The 22,559-nt window shown below is 43.5% G+C and overlaps 1 protein-coding gene across 1 annotated transcript; it reads left to right on the forward strand.

Annotated features, from left to right (window-relative positions):
- The first annotated feature begins 16,262 nt into the window (after positions 1 to 16,262).
- irx2a (iroquois homeobox 2a) lies at positions 16,263 to 22,164 on the forward strand. Its single transcript, XM_035164624.2, has 3 exons — positions 16,263 to 16,854; positions 18,127 to 18,532; positions 19,293 to 22,164. Exons 1-3 carry the CDS (start codon positions 16,615 to 16,617, stop codon positions 20,228 to 20,230), a joined length of 1,584 nt encoding a protein of 527 aa, XP_035020515.2. The 5' UTR covers positions 16,263 to 16,614; the 3' UTR covers positions 20,231 to 22,164.
- Positions 22,165 to 22,559: the final 395 nt, after the last annotated feature.

Genomic DNA, 22,559 nt, shown 5'->3' on the forward strand with positions numbered 1-22,559 from the left:
AAGCGTTATGATGAAACCTCCACGTCTGTGGGGTTTGAAATAACGCCGCGTGTTATCTCCGCGGTGGAATATTCATTGCCGCAATTATTCAAACCTGCGGAGCCCCTGTCTGCGTTTATGTGTACCGAGGAGAAGATATGGCGTATGAAAAGTTATTCACAATTGTCTGTACATAAATCAGCATCGCATTATGAAAATCAACACGCGGCTACATAAAACCCCATAGTTGATAAGAACTGCTACCTGCAAAGGAGGCAGAGGATCCAGAATGGGCTGTAAATAAAAGCCCCTACCCAAAGTTAAATCCGCTTTTATGAAGTTTTTCCATTCAGCTTTTGAGTCAGCACTTCATGTGAGTGAATAAAAAAAAAGAAAAGAAGAGAAGACAAGGAAAACAGCCCAGAAGTTGTCAGGATTAAGACGATGGAGTACACGTCGCCTGCGCTCTGTCTGCCTGCACTCAAATGAAACACAAGTTGGGCTGAGCAAAGACAAAGAGCTTGTCTCCTTCAAGCATGAAGGAAGACAGAGAGAGAGAATATGTAACCATCCTTAAGTAATTTTGTTTACCGTCCGCGGCTCCTGGGCACTCGGGGTAAAAGCTCCAGGCACCCTCCCATCTATTGAACAAAACTCAGCAAATTGGTACCTCAGGTTTCTTTCTCTTTGAGCTCTCTCACCTGGGAGTCGGGGGGGAGGAATTGCCTCGTAGGCCCGAACTGCAAACAGCTTTCTCTCTGATCTGCTCCCTTCGACCTCACACTATTTGAACTGTGTTTTCCCCTGGCATTCTGGGAACCGTTTGCTCTCTTTCTCTGTGTCGGGAAAGAAAAAGGCTGTGTTCTTCATACATTTTTTAAAGTCTGGTGTATGTTCCCTCATGCAAGCCCAAACACACGCAGTCGCACAAACACACACAGACGCACGCTTCTCCCCCTGCACTGGTCGATGCATTCAGGGCAGTTATGTCAGTGTTCGGACGTCGTCTTTTTTTCCGAAAGGTCCACCCGACTCGCACCCAATTTGTAAACAACTTTGGACGACATGAGCGCATTAGTGTCGGTTCCCTGTAAATTCAGTGTTAAGAAATGCCAAGTCCGTGTACAACAAGGTGCTTTGATGAGGCTGTCGTGGATCAATAATTCATCGCAACTTTTTGCTCGGCTTTACAGGCATCTCCATGTGTTCCTAAGCAAAACAGAAAAGAATCAAATGAAAGCTGAAAGATCGGTGGGGAGAAAAAAAAAAGAAAAGAAACAGACACACTGTGTTTATATTTAATGGCTTTTTTGCTTTTGGAAATGCCACAAGGCGCTTGGTCAGCATGTTTAGACAGGACCAGAGGAAGGAAGGAGGATGGGAGACGGAGGGCAAGAGTGAAAAAACAACTTCGTACAAGCGCCGCTGGTTTGTTCTCATTTTGTTATTTAGCTCCATAAAAGAAGAATGATGAAAAAAAAAATGCTTTGGCCACCATCTTGTGGTATTTCCTGCTAATCCCCACAACCTCCTGCTCAGCGGTGGTGAGTGTGTGTGTTTGTGTGTGTGTGTGTGTGTGTGTGTGTGTGTGTGTGTGTGTGTGTGTGTGTGTGTTTGCATGTACACATGTGCACCTGTGCGTGTGTTGGGGCTCTAGTTTCTTGTGTGTGTGGCCAAAATCTAAATCCATGCCAGGACAGCAATCCGGTCTGAAAACACAGCTCCTAATCCTTTAACCTTCAGAACAAGAGGAGAGGGAAAAACAGCTGAAGGGCCCTGTGTGGTGCAGCAGAGGGAGAGAGACAGACACCCGACTAAGACCCCGACCAGACCAGACCAGGAGGCCACTGATATTCGTTCAACCCCCCCCCCACCCCCTCTCTCTCTCCTCCTCAAGGCAGGAAAATGGATTTCTATTTCTGGTGGCTTGATATCGCTGATCATGGTTCATAGCCCCCTTTCAGGGCCTGGAGTTAACATCGCGGGCTGATGTCAGGATGTGAACACTGATCAGAGCCAGGGAGATGGGTCCTGATGGCCTTCCAATCTGCCAAAGCTGTGATGGCTGCTTTGCTGATACCATCACAGTAAATTCTATCACTGTCACTCTCTGTTTCTATCCAGAAGCACTCAGAGTATGTGTTGGCACATCTTAGTGCGCGCGTCAGTGTGTATGTGCCTTTTTCAGCTGTCCCTGACTGACAAGTTATCTGATGGCATTGTGCTCCGTGTTGTGTACTGTGGCTTAACTGCAATGATGGCTTTTCCTTGAAAACTTGAGGAGCTGGAATAACAGGTGGGATGACTTACAAGTATATGATAATATAATTTTGCATCGTTGCAGGCTCGTGGCTAAATGGACTCGGACGGCCCCTTAAACATTTTGACTTGGAGGAGAGGAACCGACTTGGACGCTGAGATCCCAACTAATGTTTGACTCTGTCTTAATCTGCTTTAACTTTAAAAACCCAACCCGCATTTGAGTTTTATCTGAGTTCTCACCTTAATTTAACCTTAAAAACATTTAACTGCACGGTCCATCTGTGCATAGTGTGCTGTAAGTTGCACACTGGAATGCAATATTTCAGAATCAGCTTTAAACACTGAGTAGGTTTGTGGTGACAAGTAATTTTACTCTGTTTGCCATGTGGATCTCCTTGTGATTACAAGCATCACACAGCCCCGATTACAGTGATACACACAGACACATGGCAAAAACATGGCGGGGATAAAGATAAATACCACAAAGATATAACTTCTCTGGAATGGAAACAACTTACAATCTCTGTATAGACGTCAACCAGTAGGAAACTAGTGGGAGTTTATAAATATTAAGTAGGTAGTGTAATAAGTTACTTTATCTACACACATGTACTGTAAGCATGTATTTATACTATTCCTGCTTGTATTTATATTTAACAAATGTTAGTACATGTGTGCCATAGCCAGACATGCACACACACCAACACCCACACACAGAGACACACACGAATATGAATGTTAAAAACAATCCCACAAGTATAAACCAGGCTGCTTTCCACAGGGATTGCTTCTGATATTACACGACTGATTAACGGTTCCCTGGTGTGATGGGATGTGAGTGGAAACTGTTTGGTTGTAGTGATATCATATTTATATGAGAGTGCTGGAGTTGGTACAGGCTATATCTTGGGTGTGAGAAGTCTGCAGTTGCGTTTCCTGCACTCTTCCTGACTCTGGAGGAGAATGAGTCCTGGATGGTTCGCAGGTCGGAACCAATAATACAATTATCTACCAATAATCTTTTCGATAGTCCTGCTGTTCATTCGCTGGTGCAGGAAGTTTATCCTCTGCTGGACCTTTATGATGAGTGCGTTGATGTTGGATTATTCCGATTCTGGATGGTTGTGGTGTCCAGACAGTGTGAGTGTCACAGCATTATCAATTACAGTGAGGGGGAGGCAGGGGTGGGCAGGTTCCTCCTCAAGTCCACTGTCACAGTTTTGAGCGTGTTTAGCTCCAGGATGTTGTGACAACACCAAACTGCCAGCTCAACTTCACATCTGTATGCAGACTCAATATAAATATTCAAGCCATCTTCAAGTCGATGCATCACAGATCAAACCCTCAGCGTCTAAATCTGCAGCTCTCCGATCGTCTCCTCTGCTTTTAGTACTTCAATCTTCCCATCTTTGGCTGTGCTGATATTTATGCTGAGTGATAATTCTTGACAATAAATAAATAAAGTGTTCCTCCTGCTCTTCTGTGTCTGTATAGCCCCCAGCATATTCCTGAGGCCGCAGTCCAGGAAGGGAAATACATAAACAAGAAAAGATCTGAAGAGTCTTAGCCAGGGGCATGGACTAAACACACACACACACACACACACACACACACACACACACACACACACACACACACACACACACACACACAGAGGGAGCACACACATACACTCACACAAAGAGCATGCACATGTACTGCATATGCACAATAGACCTATACTGTATGTGTTGGGTTGTCACCAACACAGTCTCCCCTCCACCCACACCCACACCCACCTACACACACACACACACACACACACACACACACACACACACACACACACACACACACACACACACACACACACACACACTGTGCTGGAAAGTTAATGGTCAACAAACTGCTTAAAGCAATCAGAGGTTTCTATGTTGGGTTTTGATTCCACAGACGAAAGGCACTGGGTCCTGGAGGCAGGTCAGGTTCATTACACCCGTTTTTGATATTTTTCTCCCAAGTTGTGCCAAACTAGTAGATTAACTGCTTGCCCACATTTTTTTTTTTTTTTACCATGCTATTTAATTATAAATGTGCGAGCGTGTGTATGTGTGTGGGTCAGGGTACAACCAACTCTGGAGTACAGCTGCCAGCTTTTTGATAAAGGTTGCTTGTTCTCACATCTGTTTAAAGTCGGTTTTCCTCTCAGATTCAAGTTAAAGCTGCAGAAAATCAATATACATAAAAATGTAGAATGCATTCCGGAGTCTGTTAGCACTGCTGAGAGTATGTTGAATGTTTCTTCCCTCTTGAGAATCCAGCAGCACCTAGTTTACCACACAGGTATAATGCACAACATAGTATTTTTTCATTTTTTACTTTTGGTTAACTGCCTGTTTATGTCTGTTTACTTCTATTTGGAGCCAAGTCAGATTGTGACAACCCTGTTTTTATAATGGACAGACCTTCACTAAACAAGGGAGCGGGTGGCATTTCAGCTGATGTGTGTCCTCTGTAGTACAAATAATGCATGTAAACCACATTACAATCACAGAACTACATCCCTCGTCTTAACGCGGAACATATGTAGCTCTACCTCTGCACGCATGGTCTCAGCAGACGAAGATAAACACAGAGACATATTCATGAGATTCGAATTATTCAGAATTGAAGGTGGTACTTTTATGTTACCTATAGTGCTAGAGGATGAAGGAACACACTGTACCTTGGAAAAACACTAAAATGAATAGACACAACACTTTAATTTAAAGTTATTTGTGAGTGAATAAATCTGGACGACATCCAGACACAAAGCAAGTCGTATCCTGTATGATCTGACAAATTGTCAGAGCAGGAGCAGCCGGCGTATTTGCCAATGCAGAAAAAGAAAACAAAAGTAATGATCTTTCAAGTTTATCCTTGTTAGTGTATTCACTTTGCACAGAGTTCACCGTGCACCTTCAGTATAATTCACCAGAAAAACAGATAAACATTATGTTCCTTCCACTGGTCCAGGAGGCCGTTCCTGGCAGTGCATTACATTACCAGTGGCAGGCAGTTTCCCTCATCCTTCCATACCATTAGAGCCATCAATGTTGACAGGATCGATACCTGTGTTTTGGCCCCAGTGCCCCTGCCAGAGATAGCATGTCACCGCTGACAGACGAATATCAGCGCTTGGCCCTGTGACGGAGGGGAAATCGCAGCCCTTCTCCGTTAGGATCATCCAACATGGTATTGATTTGCCCCGTGCTAATCATACATCAGAGCGGAATAAATGGCTCAGAGGCAAACGTCCCATTGTTCACGATTGGGAGATGTAATAAAAAAGAGAGACATTTCTTTTATTGCTTGTAACTTGGGGCTAGTCACATAATCGTGTCTTGATGGGAAAAGGCCTGGTTAGATCGAGGTCCGTCAAAGTGTTGTCGGTACTTTTTAGTGATGATCCCATCGGCCGAGGGGGATCTTGATTTCAAGGTGTGTGTGTGTGTGTGTTTGTGCTTTTTGGAGGTTGTAAACAAGCAGGAGATTTTTTTTTTTTTTTTTTTAAAAGATACAAAGAGAAGAGCAGAAAGAGACAAAAAGAAAAATGTATTTGTTTACTGCATTACAATCATGGCTGCTTTTTTATTTTTGTGAAGTGGTAATACTTTGGTCATTGATATGGTAGCATCTTATTCAATTGTAAATCCACATGACCATTACCTTTTATATATGGATTTCCTTACTCAAAGCTTGAATCAAATTGAACAAATGGTGAAATATCTACTACTTATCGGAGAGAAAAACAGATGAATGATAATAAAACATTGGTTGTGGCTCAGACACAAGATGCAAGAAATATCAATATCTACCAGTTGGGCACCAATGTTCTCTTTCCGCTGTGATGTCGGCTACAAGCAGTTACATCTGGAATACATGCAGTTTTATACTTTAAACAATCAATTTCGTCATTTTATGCCCTTTTCGTCAATAAGTCACAATCCACTGAGCAAAATCAAAACGGGAAAGGACAGTGAATATTTCAAATCCATATTTACTTTTCAGTTAAAAAAAAGACTTCAAGCTATTTCCAAACCAATAGTCCATTAAATCCATCCTCCTGCTAAGCACTCTGAGTGCAGCTGAGTGTGTCGAAAGCTATACGGTATGCTAAAGGTTAGAAATAAATCTGTTGCTATGAGGAGAGAGTGCAATAATTATTTTCAGAAGCAGCAGCTCTTGATCTCCTGTTTCCTCACGTCTGACTACTCTCTTATCTGCACCGTTCCATCAAAAACCCGCGCTGATAACAGACTGGAGAACTCAATTGACCTTGACTGAGTGTAGGAGAAGAGGGTGAAGGAAAAACGGTCTCACTGTCTGTCTGCCCATCTGTTTTCACAAATGTCACTTGTTACAAGGGAGGAGTGGGTTGGTTAGAAGTAGCGCGAGTGTCGGGGTCATGCGAGGTGAGATACTAATGTGTTTTTAATGTTTGTAATGTGAACCGTTCTTGTTTTACTCAAAGAAAATATTTGGCCAGATAAAAAAAGCGGGAAGTGTCTGTTATCTTATGGAAATGAACACCTTTGTAGTTATATACCCAGTTGTCATTTATTAGGTTTACATAGCTCAAATGAGATGTGCATTCGTGAAACGCTTAATGTTGATACAGGTATGTGATATATATATCTTCCTCGTTCTTTCTCTCACTCTTTATATATATATGTACTGTATATATTACGTAAGAACATAGGTTAGGTTATATGTGTCTGTGTATAAATGTGACAACACAATTTCAGAAGTGACTGCTCTCTAATCTCTAAACAGGGAGATCGCTGTTGGCTGTCGATACAATGGGAAAAATGCCAGGTACAAAAATCACAAACTTTTAGCCGACCACACACAATAATGAATCTCCTCTGACAAAAACTGCTGACCGTTCAATTATTCATATTCCTACTATGAATAAATAAAATCAACAGGCCCCACTCTCAGTCTACAAATCTAAGGAAGTATTTGCCCATTTAATCATCAAATTTTAACAGAAGCGGCAACACATTGCATAAGCACTCGGGACTCCGGGGGCGAAGTTGACCAACTGCCAATAAGTGGATGTGCCGGATTTTGAAGAGCCAGTCGTCTCCTGTCTGATTCCTTTGCCACATATCAAGATCCGCAGTAAAGTCTGTCCTCGGTCCCGAGACAGTTACATTGGCTTTGTTGCGTACAGCAGACGTGCACATCTATTTCTAATTAGCAACAGGCAGCATCCACCGCTGCTGCACACAATATTTTAGAAGAGCTTAGTGTTTTCTTTCTAACATATATCTCGTGGAGGTAAGTCAATAGTGCCAGCGGACCGCCGCTAAATGAATTTAACACCACACATGCCCCGCAGCACAGTTCCTAATGGTTCTCCTCTCTACATGTAAATGACCTCCCGTCCTGGATCTTTGATTGCAGATCAATGGCTGTTTGCTTTATTTCAACATTCGGCGTCGGTGAACCACAACGCCACGGGGGCAAATGTTGAACAGAGAATTTACAGGTTTGCTATCGAGCACTTTGAAACAATAAAGCTGCTGGTGAGCTATTAAACAAACGAGAGAATAAAGTGGCTGCTGCGGCCCGAGATTAACACGATAGATACAACGTCGAAGGGTGTAATTATTCTTTACTGACACAAACGTTTAGCCCCCAGAGCGGAACAGTGTTTACCACAAATACCGCCACCGCGCTTGACCTAATCATGAGCGGAGATTTACCTGACTGCATTTGAAATATGTTACCGCTGATTTGTGTGTGTGCGGGGGCTGATATTTTCGAGCAATCGGTTCATTGTGTGTCCTGAATTAGCGCAAGCATTTGATCATCTCACATAACCTCCAGACAATGCTTTCTGTTTGAAACTTGTACACTGGCAGGATGACACACACAAATCAATGCATTTGCTATGGCCAAATGAAAAAAAGGCATAAACACACATTACACAGAAAAAGCAATGTACAAAGGATGAATGTCTTGTATATTGCCTGGTTTCCGGCTGATGTGTTGTTTCTGTCAGTATTTGCTCATTGCTGCTCTGTTTGTTCAAATCACAAACAGGAGTTTTCAGAATGACATTATCCTTTTCATGACGCCAGTGTTTGCTTCTGTCTCCTGCCTTTTGTTTTTCATATAGCAGTTCATACAACATCAACAGTAGCTTGTAAACATGGTTGTTCTGAGCTGCTTCTCATCAGCTCATAATGCACCACGGTCAAAGGTACTCCACACTAAATCAGTTACTAATGGAATTGTAATTCTTAGTTTAAGCGCCACTGTAAAGATGGGATTTCCAGGCAATTGCATGCAATTTTGCCATCATGCAAAACTGTAAAATAACTGTGTTTGTAATTTGTTGAACTGTAGATGTAGACGAAGAGTGTCTGTATAAACTTGATCATCATCTTGACTTCCACAGGGTGTTCTATGTACATCACAAGTTTCACTTTGTAGATGAGAGGACAGAAAATATCTGGTGAATTGCTGGTCCAGACTTTAAATATTCTACTTTAGTTGTGTTAAAAAGAATCACAGGACTCACACAGCACATTATTATACATAATGTAGGATAGATGTGTATGATTGCACCGTGAGGACCTCAACAAGCATATACATCAATGAGCATCCTGAACTAGCAGGGACAATAGAGGAGAGACTTATCCATCACTGCCAACTCCTGACTGTAAAAATATGGCATTCTCTATATTGTCCTGCCAATGCATTAACGCCATAAGCTGCATTCCAGGTCTTGATTATGTGTGTGATTTGTCTGTGTGTGTGTGTGTGTGTGTGTGTGTGTGTGTGTGTGTGTGTGTGTGCTTTTATCTAGGCTTGTACGCCTGACCACTGATGTACATGCATGTGAGTGTACATTGCACATATTTTGTATTTGGCAAATGCTTGCAGTGTGTGTTTGCACTCGTGTGTGTCAGTTCATGTGTGTGCATAGGTGAGTGTGCACATGTGTGTGTGTGTGTGTGTGTGTGTGTGTGTGTGTGTGTGTGTGCGTGTGTGTGTGTGTGTGTGTGTGCGCGCATGCATATTTGTGCACTAGCTGCCATGCCAGCTGATGTCCCCAGTAATCCAGCAGTGGGCCTGTTGTGGATTAGTAGCAGGCTCCAGGGGATGGGAATCCCATTCCCGTTTACAGCTCTTCCTGGCAGAAAGAAAGGCAAGGATGCCTTCTCTCTACTGCCTTCACACCGGTTGGAGCCTGAAGGTGTGTGTGTGTGTGTGTGTGTGTTTGCTGTTGAGATGAGGTGTGTATGTGGAAGTTGAATGGATGTTGGTGGGTGTGTTTATTAATTATGATTATATTTGAATCTAACATTAAATTCCACTTTCACCCTATTGTCCATGCGTATAATGGTGTAAAGCACTGTATTGCAGAAACACAATTTAAATTTTCTTATCAGTAGGTTGTCCCTTTATTGTCAAAAACATAATGACTAATTCTCAGTGACATTTGTATGTTGGTTCCCCTAATAACCAAAATATGCAGGAAATGTAAAAACAGAATATTTTCAAATCTGTGTGTTTTTACATGATCAAAGTTGAGTGCTTCAAATGGACAAGCAGACACTTAAGTCTTCATTTCTCATGTTCTCCTCTTGTGAAAGCACATGCTCTCTCAAAATACAGCTGTATCACTTTGGCCTGGTCTTACTCTTATGTTTGTGTGGTGCCATTTCTATCACATCTTGTGCACACACATACACACGTGCACCGACACGGTAACACACGCACGGGCCGATGCGTGGCCCACAACATGAAATTTCATCATGACAGGATTTGTTTTGAAGTCATTCGAACACCAGCCAACACAAGCGCTGACCTCTTGAACCTGGACATACAACTGTACTTCTCCCCAGTGACAATTTAAATGCCACCTTTCTTCCACCCGCACACAGAAAGAGAAAAACATTTTTGTGTGTGAGTGTGTGTGTGCGTGTGTGTGTGTGTGTGTGTGTGTGGCTGGGACTTGCAACTCGATAGCACAACAAAAGAGCTGTGGTGGCAAGTCCCCACGCAGACATTATATGTCAGCATCACCGTCATACTGTTAGCTTGTCCCAACTGTACAAAGCCATCCTCATTCAGGGCACCTAACCAAGGTCAGCCTGGATTAGCTGCTAGTAACCCTATCAGGTCCAGCACAATGATTACAAAGCCCAGTGACACTGGCTGTCAGCAGACTCTTTCTAGGCAACCCTATCTGCCCGACCCTTGGTTAGAGAGCCACCGGAGAGGGTGAGTCCATTTCAAATTGTTCCCCCTTTGTGTCTCCCTTTATTTCCCCCCTTTGATTTTCGGCGACTCGTTTGGTTCGTCAATCAGCCTGTCTGGATGTGTGTGTGTTTGAAACCCATGCTGCACATAATTCCTATAATTTGTGGATCTTTTTTTCTTCTTCTTCTTCTTCTTCTTATTCTTCTTCTTCTTCTTCTTCTTCTTCTTCTTCTTCTTCCTCCTACATAGACCATTCTTTGTGCCTGTTACATCTGAAGCCAACAGCCATCCCACCTAAATCCACCCGCACCTCCACCCTGCAGAGGAAATCCGCCCTGTAGCTTTCGTGCTGTACACCGCACGATTTGTTCTCAAATGAAAACTTGTAGGATAATGGTGGTAATCAAAGTTGTTCGCCGGATGTCACCGTCTTTCAACATATCTATACAATGCTTGCATTACTTGGAACCTGTGAGACACTATTTGTCCAAAAAACATGGATCTTTGTAGTGTACCAGGCAGCGCTTGTGAGAGGAGTTGTTTGCAGCTGTGAATTAGGAAGCAGGCGCCTCGCTCTCCCTGTCTCACCAATTCAGACAACATGTCAGAATGAAACAAAATAAAGACTTGTGTAGCGCTACAAGTGCAGTTGTTGTTCGCCTGCTTTTTTTCCGGAGGAATTACACTTCAAGCCCATCAGTTTGCTGCCTCACTTTACTCCCCGAGAACTGTTCTCCCAACATCCATGTCAGTTAGCAGCATGTTAAACAAATCAAACCCTAAAGAAAGAGCTGCCTTGTGAATTTGGTTGGCGCGAAAAAAAAAAAAAAAAAAGCAAGAAGAAGGCGAGATAAACAAGAACAACAGCAACAACAGTGCTAGCAGCGCAACATATGCAAGGCAACGTGGCAACCGATGTTTTCCACTTCAGCACATCAGAGGTGTCCCTGCATCAGTCGCCCTAAAGGTACCCGTTTACAAAGTGATAGGGCTTAGGGTTTTTAACTCGGGGCGAGGGGCAGATTTGAAACCCCCTCTGCTGCCAAGCACATGGACGGTTGCTGATTAGAAGAGGGTTGGCAGCAGTGGGCAGATGCCAGGCGGGGAGAGAGATGACGGCCTGTCGCCAGTCTGCCACCCAACCCCTCTCGTCCCCGCGGTCGCCCCTACTAACCCCCTCCCTGTCGTACAAAAAAAGACCAAAGACATTTCCGCGACAAACCCCGAAAGGGGGGGAGGGGATGAATTGTAGTAGTGCTTTGTATCAAAATGCAGCGAATGTGACAATGTTGTCAGACGGATGTGTGAAGACATGTAGTGCGACGTGTCGTCATTTTCTCTTTTTTTGACTGATCTGAGGAGTTTTTAGGAGATGTTTTGATCACATGAGACTGACAATAACACAGCCTAACTACCTAAGTCGCACAATAAAAGATCACAATGCAGTTTTTCTCCTTCCCTCTGCAATCCCACGCACAACACACACACACACTCAAGTTTGGGATGCTCAACATTCTTCTACAGCCCACAGAGGATAACACGTTTTGAGCTCTTTGGGTGTTTTTCAAAAATTCAGGAGAGTTAAATTGTCATGTGGTTAGAGTATAAAACACTGCACTTAACTGGTACAGTATTGGGGGACGTTGTCCAGCAGAGATGAGTACAACACCCCACTCAATATAAAACCACTAGGATCAGCCTGAGGCTACAGGGAGACAGACTAGGAGACAAGAATTGCTTTTTCAAGGTGGACAAACTCAATGTAGCAGTCTAATAAGTCACAGCGAGGTGGAGGAGGAGGTGGTTACTGTGAACAATAGCCAGACTCCAGCTTTAATCATGCTGCTGTATTCCAAACCATATTGATTTCAGACCAGCTCAATATGACGACATAACTGGTCCATTCCGCTGCTGCACCGCCGCACTGTTAGTCCTGCACCTACAGCCCCGTATAGTTAGCGTGATAGACAGACGCACGTGCATTTACACTTTCCCACCAGCTCCGCCCCGCACTGCCCCCGAATGCACCCGGAAAGCAAACACACAACACCCAATGCTGCTCTGCTGCACAAGTCTTGCAAGTTATTTCAATGTGAAAGGTCCTCAACCTCTACAAAAGTGTGTTAAAAACCAGGAACCGTTTTTTTTATTTGTTTATGTAAAAAACAAAGGGTGCGACATCGAACCTATTCCGAGCGATTCACACCTCCCCGAAAAATACAACACAAGCCACTCTGCCAGTTCGACATTATTCAATGGTAAATTCTGTTGGGAGAGTATAGATGAGAAATCAATAGCTGTTTCCTTCCCTCATGAAGGATGTCATTTTTCATTAAGGGACTGCGTCTGTATGAAGTTATCATCAGTGAGCAGGAGCAGAGAAACCATGCGCCTGTTGAGAAATCATGTGTTTTTATATAGCAAAATCAGTTAGATGGAAAAGTGTGTTTTCTTTATTTTTCAACAAATGTTAAATGTGAATTTATTTTCGAAAAAATTATAACACAAGCCAGAACATGCTCTTTAAATTGTTTATTTATGATGAGGCCTTCAAACTAAAAAAGAAGATAGAAAGCAAGTTTTTTCTTTGTACAGTTTTTAAGCTGCATGTTTTTTCACTCATCTTTTAATTTCATGAGGTGCAATTGCTCTAAAACATTCATGCTCTTTAAATACTGAGACAACAAACCTAACTGTATGCTGTTTGTTAATTTTATAAGTCACCATTGCATATCTCAATATCCCAAAAAAGGAAATATCACATCATAGCGGTTTTGTACGCAAGGTAGACAGTAATTTAGTCTATAAATATACGATAAGGTCATATGAAAGAAGGCGTATCTGTATATCTGACTCTACATCTATTTTCCTTGTGTGTGTCACAATCTGTCTCTCTGACTCAACGCTGTACTGCCTCTGCACTGTCTGTACTGTCTGCCTCTCTGTCTGTCTGTCTGCCTCTCTGTCTGTCTGTCTGCCTCTCTGTCTGTCTGTCTCTCTCTCTGTGTCTCTCTCTCTCTCTCTGTGTCTGTCTGCCTTGTCTTTCTGCCTGTCTCTCTGTACGTCTGTCTGCCAACCTCCTCTCTGTTCTGTCTCCTATAGCCTCCATCAGCCTGGGACTAAAATATCTGAAGTGCCTCAACCTTTTTGAAACCGAGACCTGGAATGTACTGGTGCGGAGTTCAACACACACACAAACACACACAGTCACACACACACACACAGTCACACACACACAGAGACACACGTTCAACACCTCTACAGGCCGACAGGTGCACTTTAACACTGACAATATGCATATGGGGATACAGGCATTTACATGCACACACATATACACTCACCGTTATATACGCTTACACATGCACACACATACACACACACACAAAAAGTGATGTGAAGGTACAGTACAGATGGTTAGCCCATGGTCTGTGTGTAGAGGAGACAGTGCCCCCTGCTGTGGGCCAAACAGTACTCCCAGGAAACCATATCTTGACCCAATCTAAACTGAGAGCACTCATTTACTCATCTGGGGTTGATTAGTCCTGCCTGGAACACAGAAAGCGACCACATCTTACTAACAAATACAAACCATTTTGTGTAACCAATAGTGGGACAACCATAAGAATAACACGGGATATAATGGTTGATATGTCCAAAAACAAGGTAAACTTTCTATTGTAAATAATTAACGGCGTAACCATGGATATCCAGGGCTATGCAACACTTTTATTTTCTGTGATGTTTGTCATCACCTGATACAACCATGTATTTAAGTTATTTACTTATTTACTTTTACAGTGTCCAGTTGCAGAATATGATTAGGACCAGGGCTATAGCTTCTAAAACAATGGGTTTGATAAGGATCAAGCTTCAGAAATATATAGAAATATAGCTTATTTACTCTTTTACATACACATTGCTGTATAAGAAAAACATTGTTGTCAAGTCAATCTTTTTCTTTATTATCATATCATATTATTATGATAATGATACCATTGTTTCATAGGCCTATACTGACTCAGACACATCGTACATAATAATTAAATTATTAGAAGTAACAGTGTGTGGTATTTTTAAAGTGACCAAAGTTTTAACTATTTTTCTTTAATATGATTTAGTCACAAAATAAGCATGACAGACTGTAAAAAAAACCTTACCAACATTTTACTAAAAATAGTGTTTATTTAATTCCATAGGCTATTAATGTTATTTGCACACTGAGTAAAATAACTACATGATAACATATTATAAAATACATTTCAAAATGTTTTCTCATAACACATTAGTAAATACATAGACTTATAAAACATACTGTGATAATTATATGTGCAATTAGATCTCATGTAATAACCATAACACTTCCATGTCCCCTCTACAACCCCCCACTATGGCTCAAATTAAGTCACGTGACATTGTGGAATATTGTGTATTAATCAACAAAAATGAATAATATGAACAGCAGTTCTGATATTATTTTGTATATTCATGGTTCAGTGTTGCCTATAAATTCCTCCTTCCTGTAAACAGACGAGCTGTGTTGCACCTATTTTTAAAATGTGCCGCTGCTGTTTACAGCCCGCTCAGACCACACTGCAGTGCAGGAACAAGCACCTGATGGATGAACACGTTCATCCGGGTGAATACTGATGAGGAAGACTGCGAGGCCACTCTTCCTCACAACAGTTGCCACCTTGACTGCCCGTTCCAGCCGCCGCCGCTGCTGTCACCGTGTCAGGTTTCCACCACCGCTGTGCCGTGTCGCTTGTCTCCAACAGAGGTCATAATGCCTGTAATCACAATCATAAAAGGACAAGGATGCGCCCTGCTCTGAGCGCAGACGAGTCCAAAAGGCGCACTGTGAAGTTGCAGACAGTCGAGTGCGCGCAAACGCACTTGGTAGAAAAGAAGAAGGGAAAAAAAGAGCATGAGCAAAAACTGTCAAACTCACAGTGACACACACACACACGCGCACTTCAACAGCGCTGGTGGTTGGTTATCTGCAGGCTATATGGAGGAGAGACCACCCCTCCGTAAAGCGGCAACAGCTTTATTATTGCCGCCGAATGTAATTGTTATAATAAAGGGTTTGAGCTAAGTGGTGGAAATTAAGGAAGCCGTCTACGCCTCCCACAGGCCGGAGCGCGCACTGCCCGAGGAGCGCGCACGCTTCCATGGATGTGTCCGGGTTTAAAAAAAAAAAAAGCTGGTGACAAAATAACCAGAGGAGAGAACTGGTCATTTTACTCTCCCTCTGTCAGTATCCCCTCATGCGTATTATGGGATTGTAGAGCTTCAAGTTTTTATCACATAGACTCACTCCCATAATAAACTTGACCTTAGAAGCATTCAAAAATAAATGGCATTGCTGTAAAAAAAAAAGAGTGCGGTCCGTTTTGTTCTATAATGTGCTGTAAATAATCAGCATCTTAACAGATAAACATGTGCACTGATTGAATCAATGCCTCATATTAAAACGTCTCAATTTTAATTTCTGATGCCAATCTCCCAGAAACAAAATGAAAAATAAGACCCATAACTAATTGCTCTATAATTAATTTGCTTTAACAACAATTACAGCTCTGTCTCATTCAGTTTGTAGATTAGGTGACGGAAGTTTTTTTTGTATTTGTTAAATCACACTAAACTAGAGGAATCTTGTTGCGGTGGCCAGACTCGCACTTTTTGCAGTGTGCAGCCTCGGTTTTGTTCCGCGGCTCCATGTCTGTGAGGCAGAAAGGGGGCGGGAATGGGATATTCAGATGAGCCGGAGTGACAGCTCCAGTTTCCCCCAATGCTCTGTGTGTCTGAAACTCCACTGGCTCCTTCCTCCCTAACTCCTCACTTCATAGTGCTGCGTACTAAAAACATCGGACGCTAGGGGATCAAGACGCGAGCCACATCGCCTCTATGTGGGCACTTTCACAGATCTTTCGGGGGTTTTTTTTCTCCCAGTAAGGGGGCTGTGGAGGGAGGACTTTTTTTTATGTCCATTGTCTGATGACTGTTTGCACGGCTGATTATTGAGTTGATTGTTTATTATTTTGGCTGCTGTTGCCCGTCGCCCTTGTGCGTCTCTCTTTTTTTTTTATCCTCCCCTTTTTTGGAATCGGCGACCCACACCGCAGCGCCCCAATGTCCTATCCTCAGGGTTACCTCTACCAGCCCCCGGGCTCTCTGGCTCTGTATTCGTGTCCGGCGTACGGGGCCTCGGCTCTGGCTGCCCCGCGGAGCGAGGACCTGGCGCGGTCGTCCTCCGGCTCAGCCTTCAGCCCTTACCCTGGATCGGCTGCTTTCTCCGCGTCGGCCGGCGCAGGCTTCTCCAGTCCGCTGTCATACTCCACGGATCCGACGACGGGATTCCCATCCTACATGGTAAATATATATTTTTATCAATTTTTGTTTAATCGTGCGTGTTCGGGCTCCACGGCAGGGAGAGCGTGTGGTGGTGCGTGAAGTCTGTACAATGCGCAGAATGCTCCGTCTTCTCCAAGCGCACGACGCGTCAGTCGCTGCGGATTTACAATGTTTTTGTAGTGACTCGCTAATCGGGAAAGTGTTTGCGGAACTTTCCCACTGACACATTCATAACCACCGGCCTGCTCGTCTGGGTTTCCCAGCTTTGAAATCCTTGACCCCTTTGGCTTAAATGGGATTTTGAAAGCATGAGCTGCGAACTGCAAAAGGCTTCGACCGGCGCTTAACACGCGCTGCGCCGCTAATTACGCAAAAGTGCTCTCTCAGATTTGTATGTGAACTCTCAGGTGAACGCAGCCAACGCGTCATTTCGCTCCACGACTCTTTCTTCTTCGCCAGGCGTTAAATAAAAAAAAAAAATCACCAGGGAGACGGAGTCGCCGACTTTAGATGAATAAACTGAATTTTCAACATGAGAAGCAAGGAGTCGCATTAATGCTTAATGTCACAGGGCCACTTCAAGCGTTTTAGGGGGGAAAGGTGCACATCAAGTGGTTCGCTAATGGGATTTGTTATGCTGCGAAGAGAAGATGTGTTAACACACTGTGGCTGCCACAACAAAAAAAAAAGAAAAAAAAAGCATGTCAGAGAAAGGAAATTGTTAATGGGTGATTACAGAACATGTATATTCTTCCTTTTTTTTATTATCTCAACAGCGACAGCGAGGAGAGCCCCTGTTATTAGTTAATCTGATAATGATCTTAACTATTAGTTCACCATTAGTTCATGGCTTCCCGCGGCCTGTTCTCACGCACGGTGCGTCCACTAAGCCTGCAATTACAGATGTTTATTTTAACAGACTTGACTGATGATCAATGTAATTTACAGAGCTTATATATATGTGTGTACACTTTGTGAGCTGCCAATAAAGCTCACACCTATTATATAGATACACAATAACAAGTGTGGATTTATATAATCCTTCACACACGTCCGATAATAAAAATGAGTTTGAAATAATTTCAATAGGATGTAGCCTTGACTGTATGTGTGATCTGTGCATTAATATTCATTTGAATTATAATACCTTGATTTTTAAATAAGCCCAAAAATATTGTCACGTTTTTAAAAACAATCTTAAGGACAAATATATATATATTTTTAAAACAACACCAGAAAAGCACATGGAGGAATTGTGAGTTTTATAAAAAAATGCCAACTTTTCCCCAGAGCTCTCCATATGACGCGCACACGACGGGCATGGCGGGGGCGCTGGGTTACCACCCATACGGGAGCCCCGGGTACCCGTACCAGCTCAACGACCCGGCTTACCGCAAGAACGCCACCAGGGACGCCACGGCCACCCTGAAGGCCTGGCTGCAGGAGCACAGGAAGAACCCGTACCCGACCAAAGGGGAAAAGATCATGCTGGCCATTATCACCAAGATGACCCTGACGCAGGTCTCCACGTGGTTCGCCAACGCCCGGCGGAGGCTCAAGAAGGAGAACAAGATGACCTGGGCGCCCAGGAACAAGAGCGAGGACGAGGACGAGGAGGACGGGGACGGGGAGAGGAAGGAGGTGGAGCGCTCCGAGAAGAACCTGGACAACAGCGAGGCGTCGGCGGAGGATGAAGGTACAGTCTGGAGACCGAGCCATGATCCACTTAACAATGCAGGGCAGGAGGGACGGGGGGTAACAGGGAGGGGAGGGGGTGTGTGTGCCCCCCTTTTATTTACTGCTCAACTTATTGAATGGAAAAAGGCTATAATATCCCATAAAGATATATGACATGACATAACTGAATTAAATTCTATAAGGTATAGTTTGGTTTTTATTTTAATGGAAGATATGTGTTGTTCCAGTATGCATATTGATTGTATAATGTTTTATTTAACATGATTAATGTCAGGTCACTTGTAAATTACACATAACATTACAGTCACCTCGAGTGTGTGAGTAGCCTCTGTATAATCCGATTATCAATGGTTTCCCATTGATGACATTGTTGTATGATTTCTGAAAAATGGATTATATATAATTTATGGATTATTAGGATTGCTGTTATCATAAAACTAATCTTTTAATCGTTTTTATTTTATTTTACAATGAATGAATGTTTCACTTGGTTGGTTGTAAAACATTAGTGATTTGACTAATGTGGACATGTCATTTAATTTGACCACAATTTTCGTTTCATGTTCTTTATTTATTTATATTGTAAATGTTCAACTTGTGACTTTGTTTATATTTTTGGAATATTATCAATGATCTGTATTGTTTTAATATGCTCACATTTTATATGTCCTTTATAGTTTTATAGTTTTCTGTAATTAGGCCTATATATATTTACATTAGTATTATAATTAATAATACATTTCCTCCTTTATTCACAGGGATCAGTTTGCACGTGGACACTCTGACGGACCACTCCTGCCCCTCGGAGTCGGACGGGGAGAAGGTCAGCTGCCGCGTGGCCGAGCTGAGCTCCGACCAAGCCGGCGACAAGTGCGACGACGACGGCGAGGACCAGAACCACGACCCGCGGGCTCAGCTCTCGCCCAAGGCCGTCACGTCGTCTCCGCTCACGGGAGTGGAGGCGCCGGTTCTCGGCCACCATCACCACCACCACCACCCACACCATCTCCACCACCACCTGCATCACCTCCACCACCTCCACAGCCAGCGGGAGGACCTGGCCCGGAGCCTCGTCAGCAGCAGCGGCCTCATCGCCAGTAAACCGTCCCCGTGCCTGGAGAGCCGGGCTCCGTCGGGGGCGCCTCAGATCCCCGCAGCCAAGCCCAAGCTGTGGTCGCTGGCGGAGATTGCTACCTCGGACCAAAAGCAGCAACATCCGCAGCAGCAGCCACCGGGGCAGCCTGCGGGGCAACCGACCTGCCCCTCCTCCTCCTCCTCCGGCGGGGGCCTCCTCACTCCCCCCACGTCCTCCACCAGCTCCCCGGCTGCCAGCTCCCCCTCCCTCTACCCGGCCCCCTCCATCCTTGGAAGACCTATTTATTACACTTCTCCCTTTTATAGCAATTACACAAACTATGGCAACTTCAGCCCCCTGCAGGGCCAAGGGATCCTGCGCTACACTAATTCGTCTGGAGTGAGTCTGGCCGCCGCAGCCGCCGCTGCCGCCGCCGCCGCCGCCGCTGCTGCGAACGAGGGCCTGAGCTCCTCGCACCAGGGGCTGGAGGCGAGCACGAACCCCAAGCACAGGCCAGACTCCCCCCTCGTTAAAAATAACCCAAACCACATTGTTGTTGTCGAGCAGCAGCAACAACAGCTTTTCAGAGCCGCACATTTAGAGGCGAAGAAAGGTACGTAATCAACATGATGCGGCCCCCCCCCCCGAAGTGATTTGAAAACTTATTTAATCTAGTGTTGAAATCTTGAGATTGTATTTTTCTTAAAGAAAAGAGAGGAAAAAAAACAAAACAAACACTGGTAGGGAAATCTCTTCATGGTGGAAGTAAAATGAAATGAGTTCACTCGTTTCCAATGCAAATCAACTGGTTTTTTTCTTTGTCTTGTTGGGACAAACTGGGAAGGCTGGGCTGTTTTTTAAAATTGTATTTCTTTCAAACAAACACGAGAAACAAGTGACATCATCAGACACTATTTACAGATTTTCTAATAAGATCTTAGGACCGGATGTGAGACTAAACGATTTATTGAGAGGGACTTTCGTTTATGGCCTATAATTCGTTTTTCAGTGCAGTTCATTATCTGTTCATAACTTATTTTTTAACTATATGCACGTTCATTTCTCACACAATCATTAAGAGTGAGGTCAATTCATTTCCATGCAACAGGCAACGAGAACCCATGGGGATATAATAAGAAAAAAAGCATATTGCGAACAAATGTTGCAAGAGGACACACACAGATATGGACATTGAAATGAGCCCGTGAAGGAATCAGCCTGATCACACACACACACACACACACACACACACACACACACACACACACACACACACACACACACACACGCAGAAATGTTGCCACAGCTTTGAGCAGGAATCCTACTTTTAATGTTTCCTCTGATGTGTGCCCGCGCGCGCGTGTGTGTGTGTGTGTAGGTGCGTGCATGTGAGCGCACGCGCACAGTAGGCCCCAAACCTTATCTTTCAGCGTATGGGATAATTATAATTACGCCAGGGTCAGCCAAAAGTAAACAGATCAGTGAGTTTGCTCTGTGCGTCCGTCGTGCAACTTTATTACATCTTCAAATGTCACTTAGTGTAATCTCGGCGGTTCCTTTACGCACATCCAAAGCTATGCGCACATGTCGTTTTCTCATGAGCACTTACAGGATAATACACGGAGCTGTTTCTGGGGGGGGGGTTTTCTTTCAGTTTGACAGTTGATCACGATGGTGTCGTCGTGTGGGGATTTTCCTTTTTTGGTTTGTTGTTTTATTTCCATGCTCTGCAGGTAGGTGTCACAATTGCTTTGACTATAAAAGCGAGGAATGGCACCACCTATGGCCTCATGTCATAACCCCAGTAACCTTTGCTCCAAACCGGATCTAGTGCCACCACATAGTCGGGATGAACGCTGCTACTCCGCCTCCCCCTCAGCTCCACGCACGCAGCTTGAGACACACCCCAGCACACAGTATTTGTCAGATTTATAATTATTGTTGTATTGTTTCAGTTTTGTTTTCTGAATTATTTTCTGAGAGGTTGAAAAAAAAAGAGAGAGATCTCCCATTGTATGTGATTTTACATGTTATTTCTCAGGTTCCTATAGTTTGCTTATTTGCCACGGTATATTATGTTAGTATATATTTAAGTGTGGATAAAACAAGTTAAACATAATTTGGCCTTTCTGTGAGAACCGTGTCTGTGGAAGGAGGTGTCACGGGACGCAGGGCGCACGGAGCTGAAGTCAACTTGAGGACTTCAAAGTGGAATAGCCTACATTTGATATTTATTTTTTTAAATGGTGGCGAACTGATGCCTATAATAATAATTTATGCAAGTTGTATTGCAAAAAAGGTAAAAAAACAAAAAAAACATGGGAAGCTGACATCGTCTGTTTGTTTTGTAAATATATATATTATGGACGCTTTTTATTTGAGACGCATTTGGGAAAAGAAGCTACACAATCTTGTTATCAGGAGTACTTTTACTAATTTATATCTTTGAATGTAAATAAAATAAAAAATGGTATAGATGTACTGGCGGGGTATGATATCCATTATTCCCAACAACAAAAAAAGGAGAAAATATTAAACTGTTTTCCCAACCATGACATCAATCTGGGGGCGTCATTCTTTTTGGTTTTATTTTTAGAGCTGTATTTAACACCGAGCTCTTTTTCCTCATTCACTCTGCTCATTGCTCTTTTTATTTTGTCAGTCAAACGCAGATGGGGAAATGCCTGATGAATCTCGCTTTTCATAAACATTATGAGTTTCCCCAGATTGCACGATCCATTCTGCGTAAATGGACCCATCATTTTCTTTTAGTGCCTCATTCTGCTCAGAGATTCTCCCATCGGCCGCACATTCACGACCTTGATTGGGATAAACGACATACTTATTTCATTTTTTTTTTCTTTCTCTCTCCCTCTCCGCGTCCTGCAATGCCACACATTTATTTTCCCTTCTCCAGTGTGATTAATACAGCCGTGGGTCGCATCGGGCA

Source organism: Hippoglossus stenolepis, chromosome 8, assembly GCF_022539355.2.
Source record: "Hippoglossus stenolepis isolate QCI-W04-F060 chromosome 8, HSTE1.2, whole genome shotgun sequence".
Lineage (NCBI taxonomy): Eukaryota > Metazoa > Chordata > Actinopteri > Pleuronectiformes > Pleuronectidae > Hippoglossus > Hippoglossus stenolepis.

Excerpts from the sequence above, each read along its gene's own strand:
- irx2a (XM_035164624.2), top strand. The coding sequence starts at position 16,615 with ATGTCCTATCCTCAGGGTTACCTCTACCAGCCCCCGGGCTCTCTGGCT. Across the intron at positions 16,855-18,126 it reads CGGGATTCCCATCCTACATG|AGCTCTCCATATGACGCGCA; the intron begins GTAAATATATAT and ends ACTTTTCCCCAG. Across the intron at positions 18,533-19,292 it reads GGCGTCGGCGGAGGATGAAG|GGATCAGTTTGCACGTGGAC; the intron begins GTACAGTCTGGA and ends CTTTATTCACAG.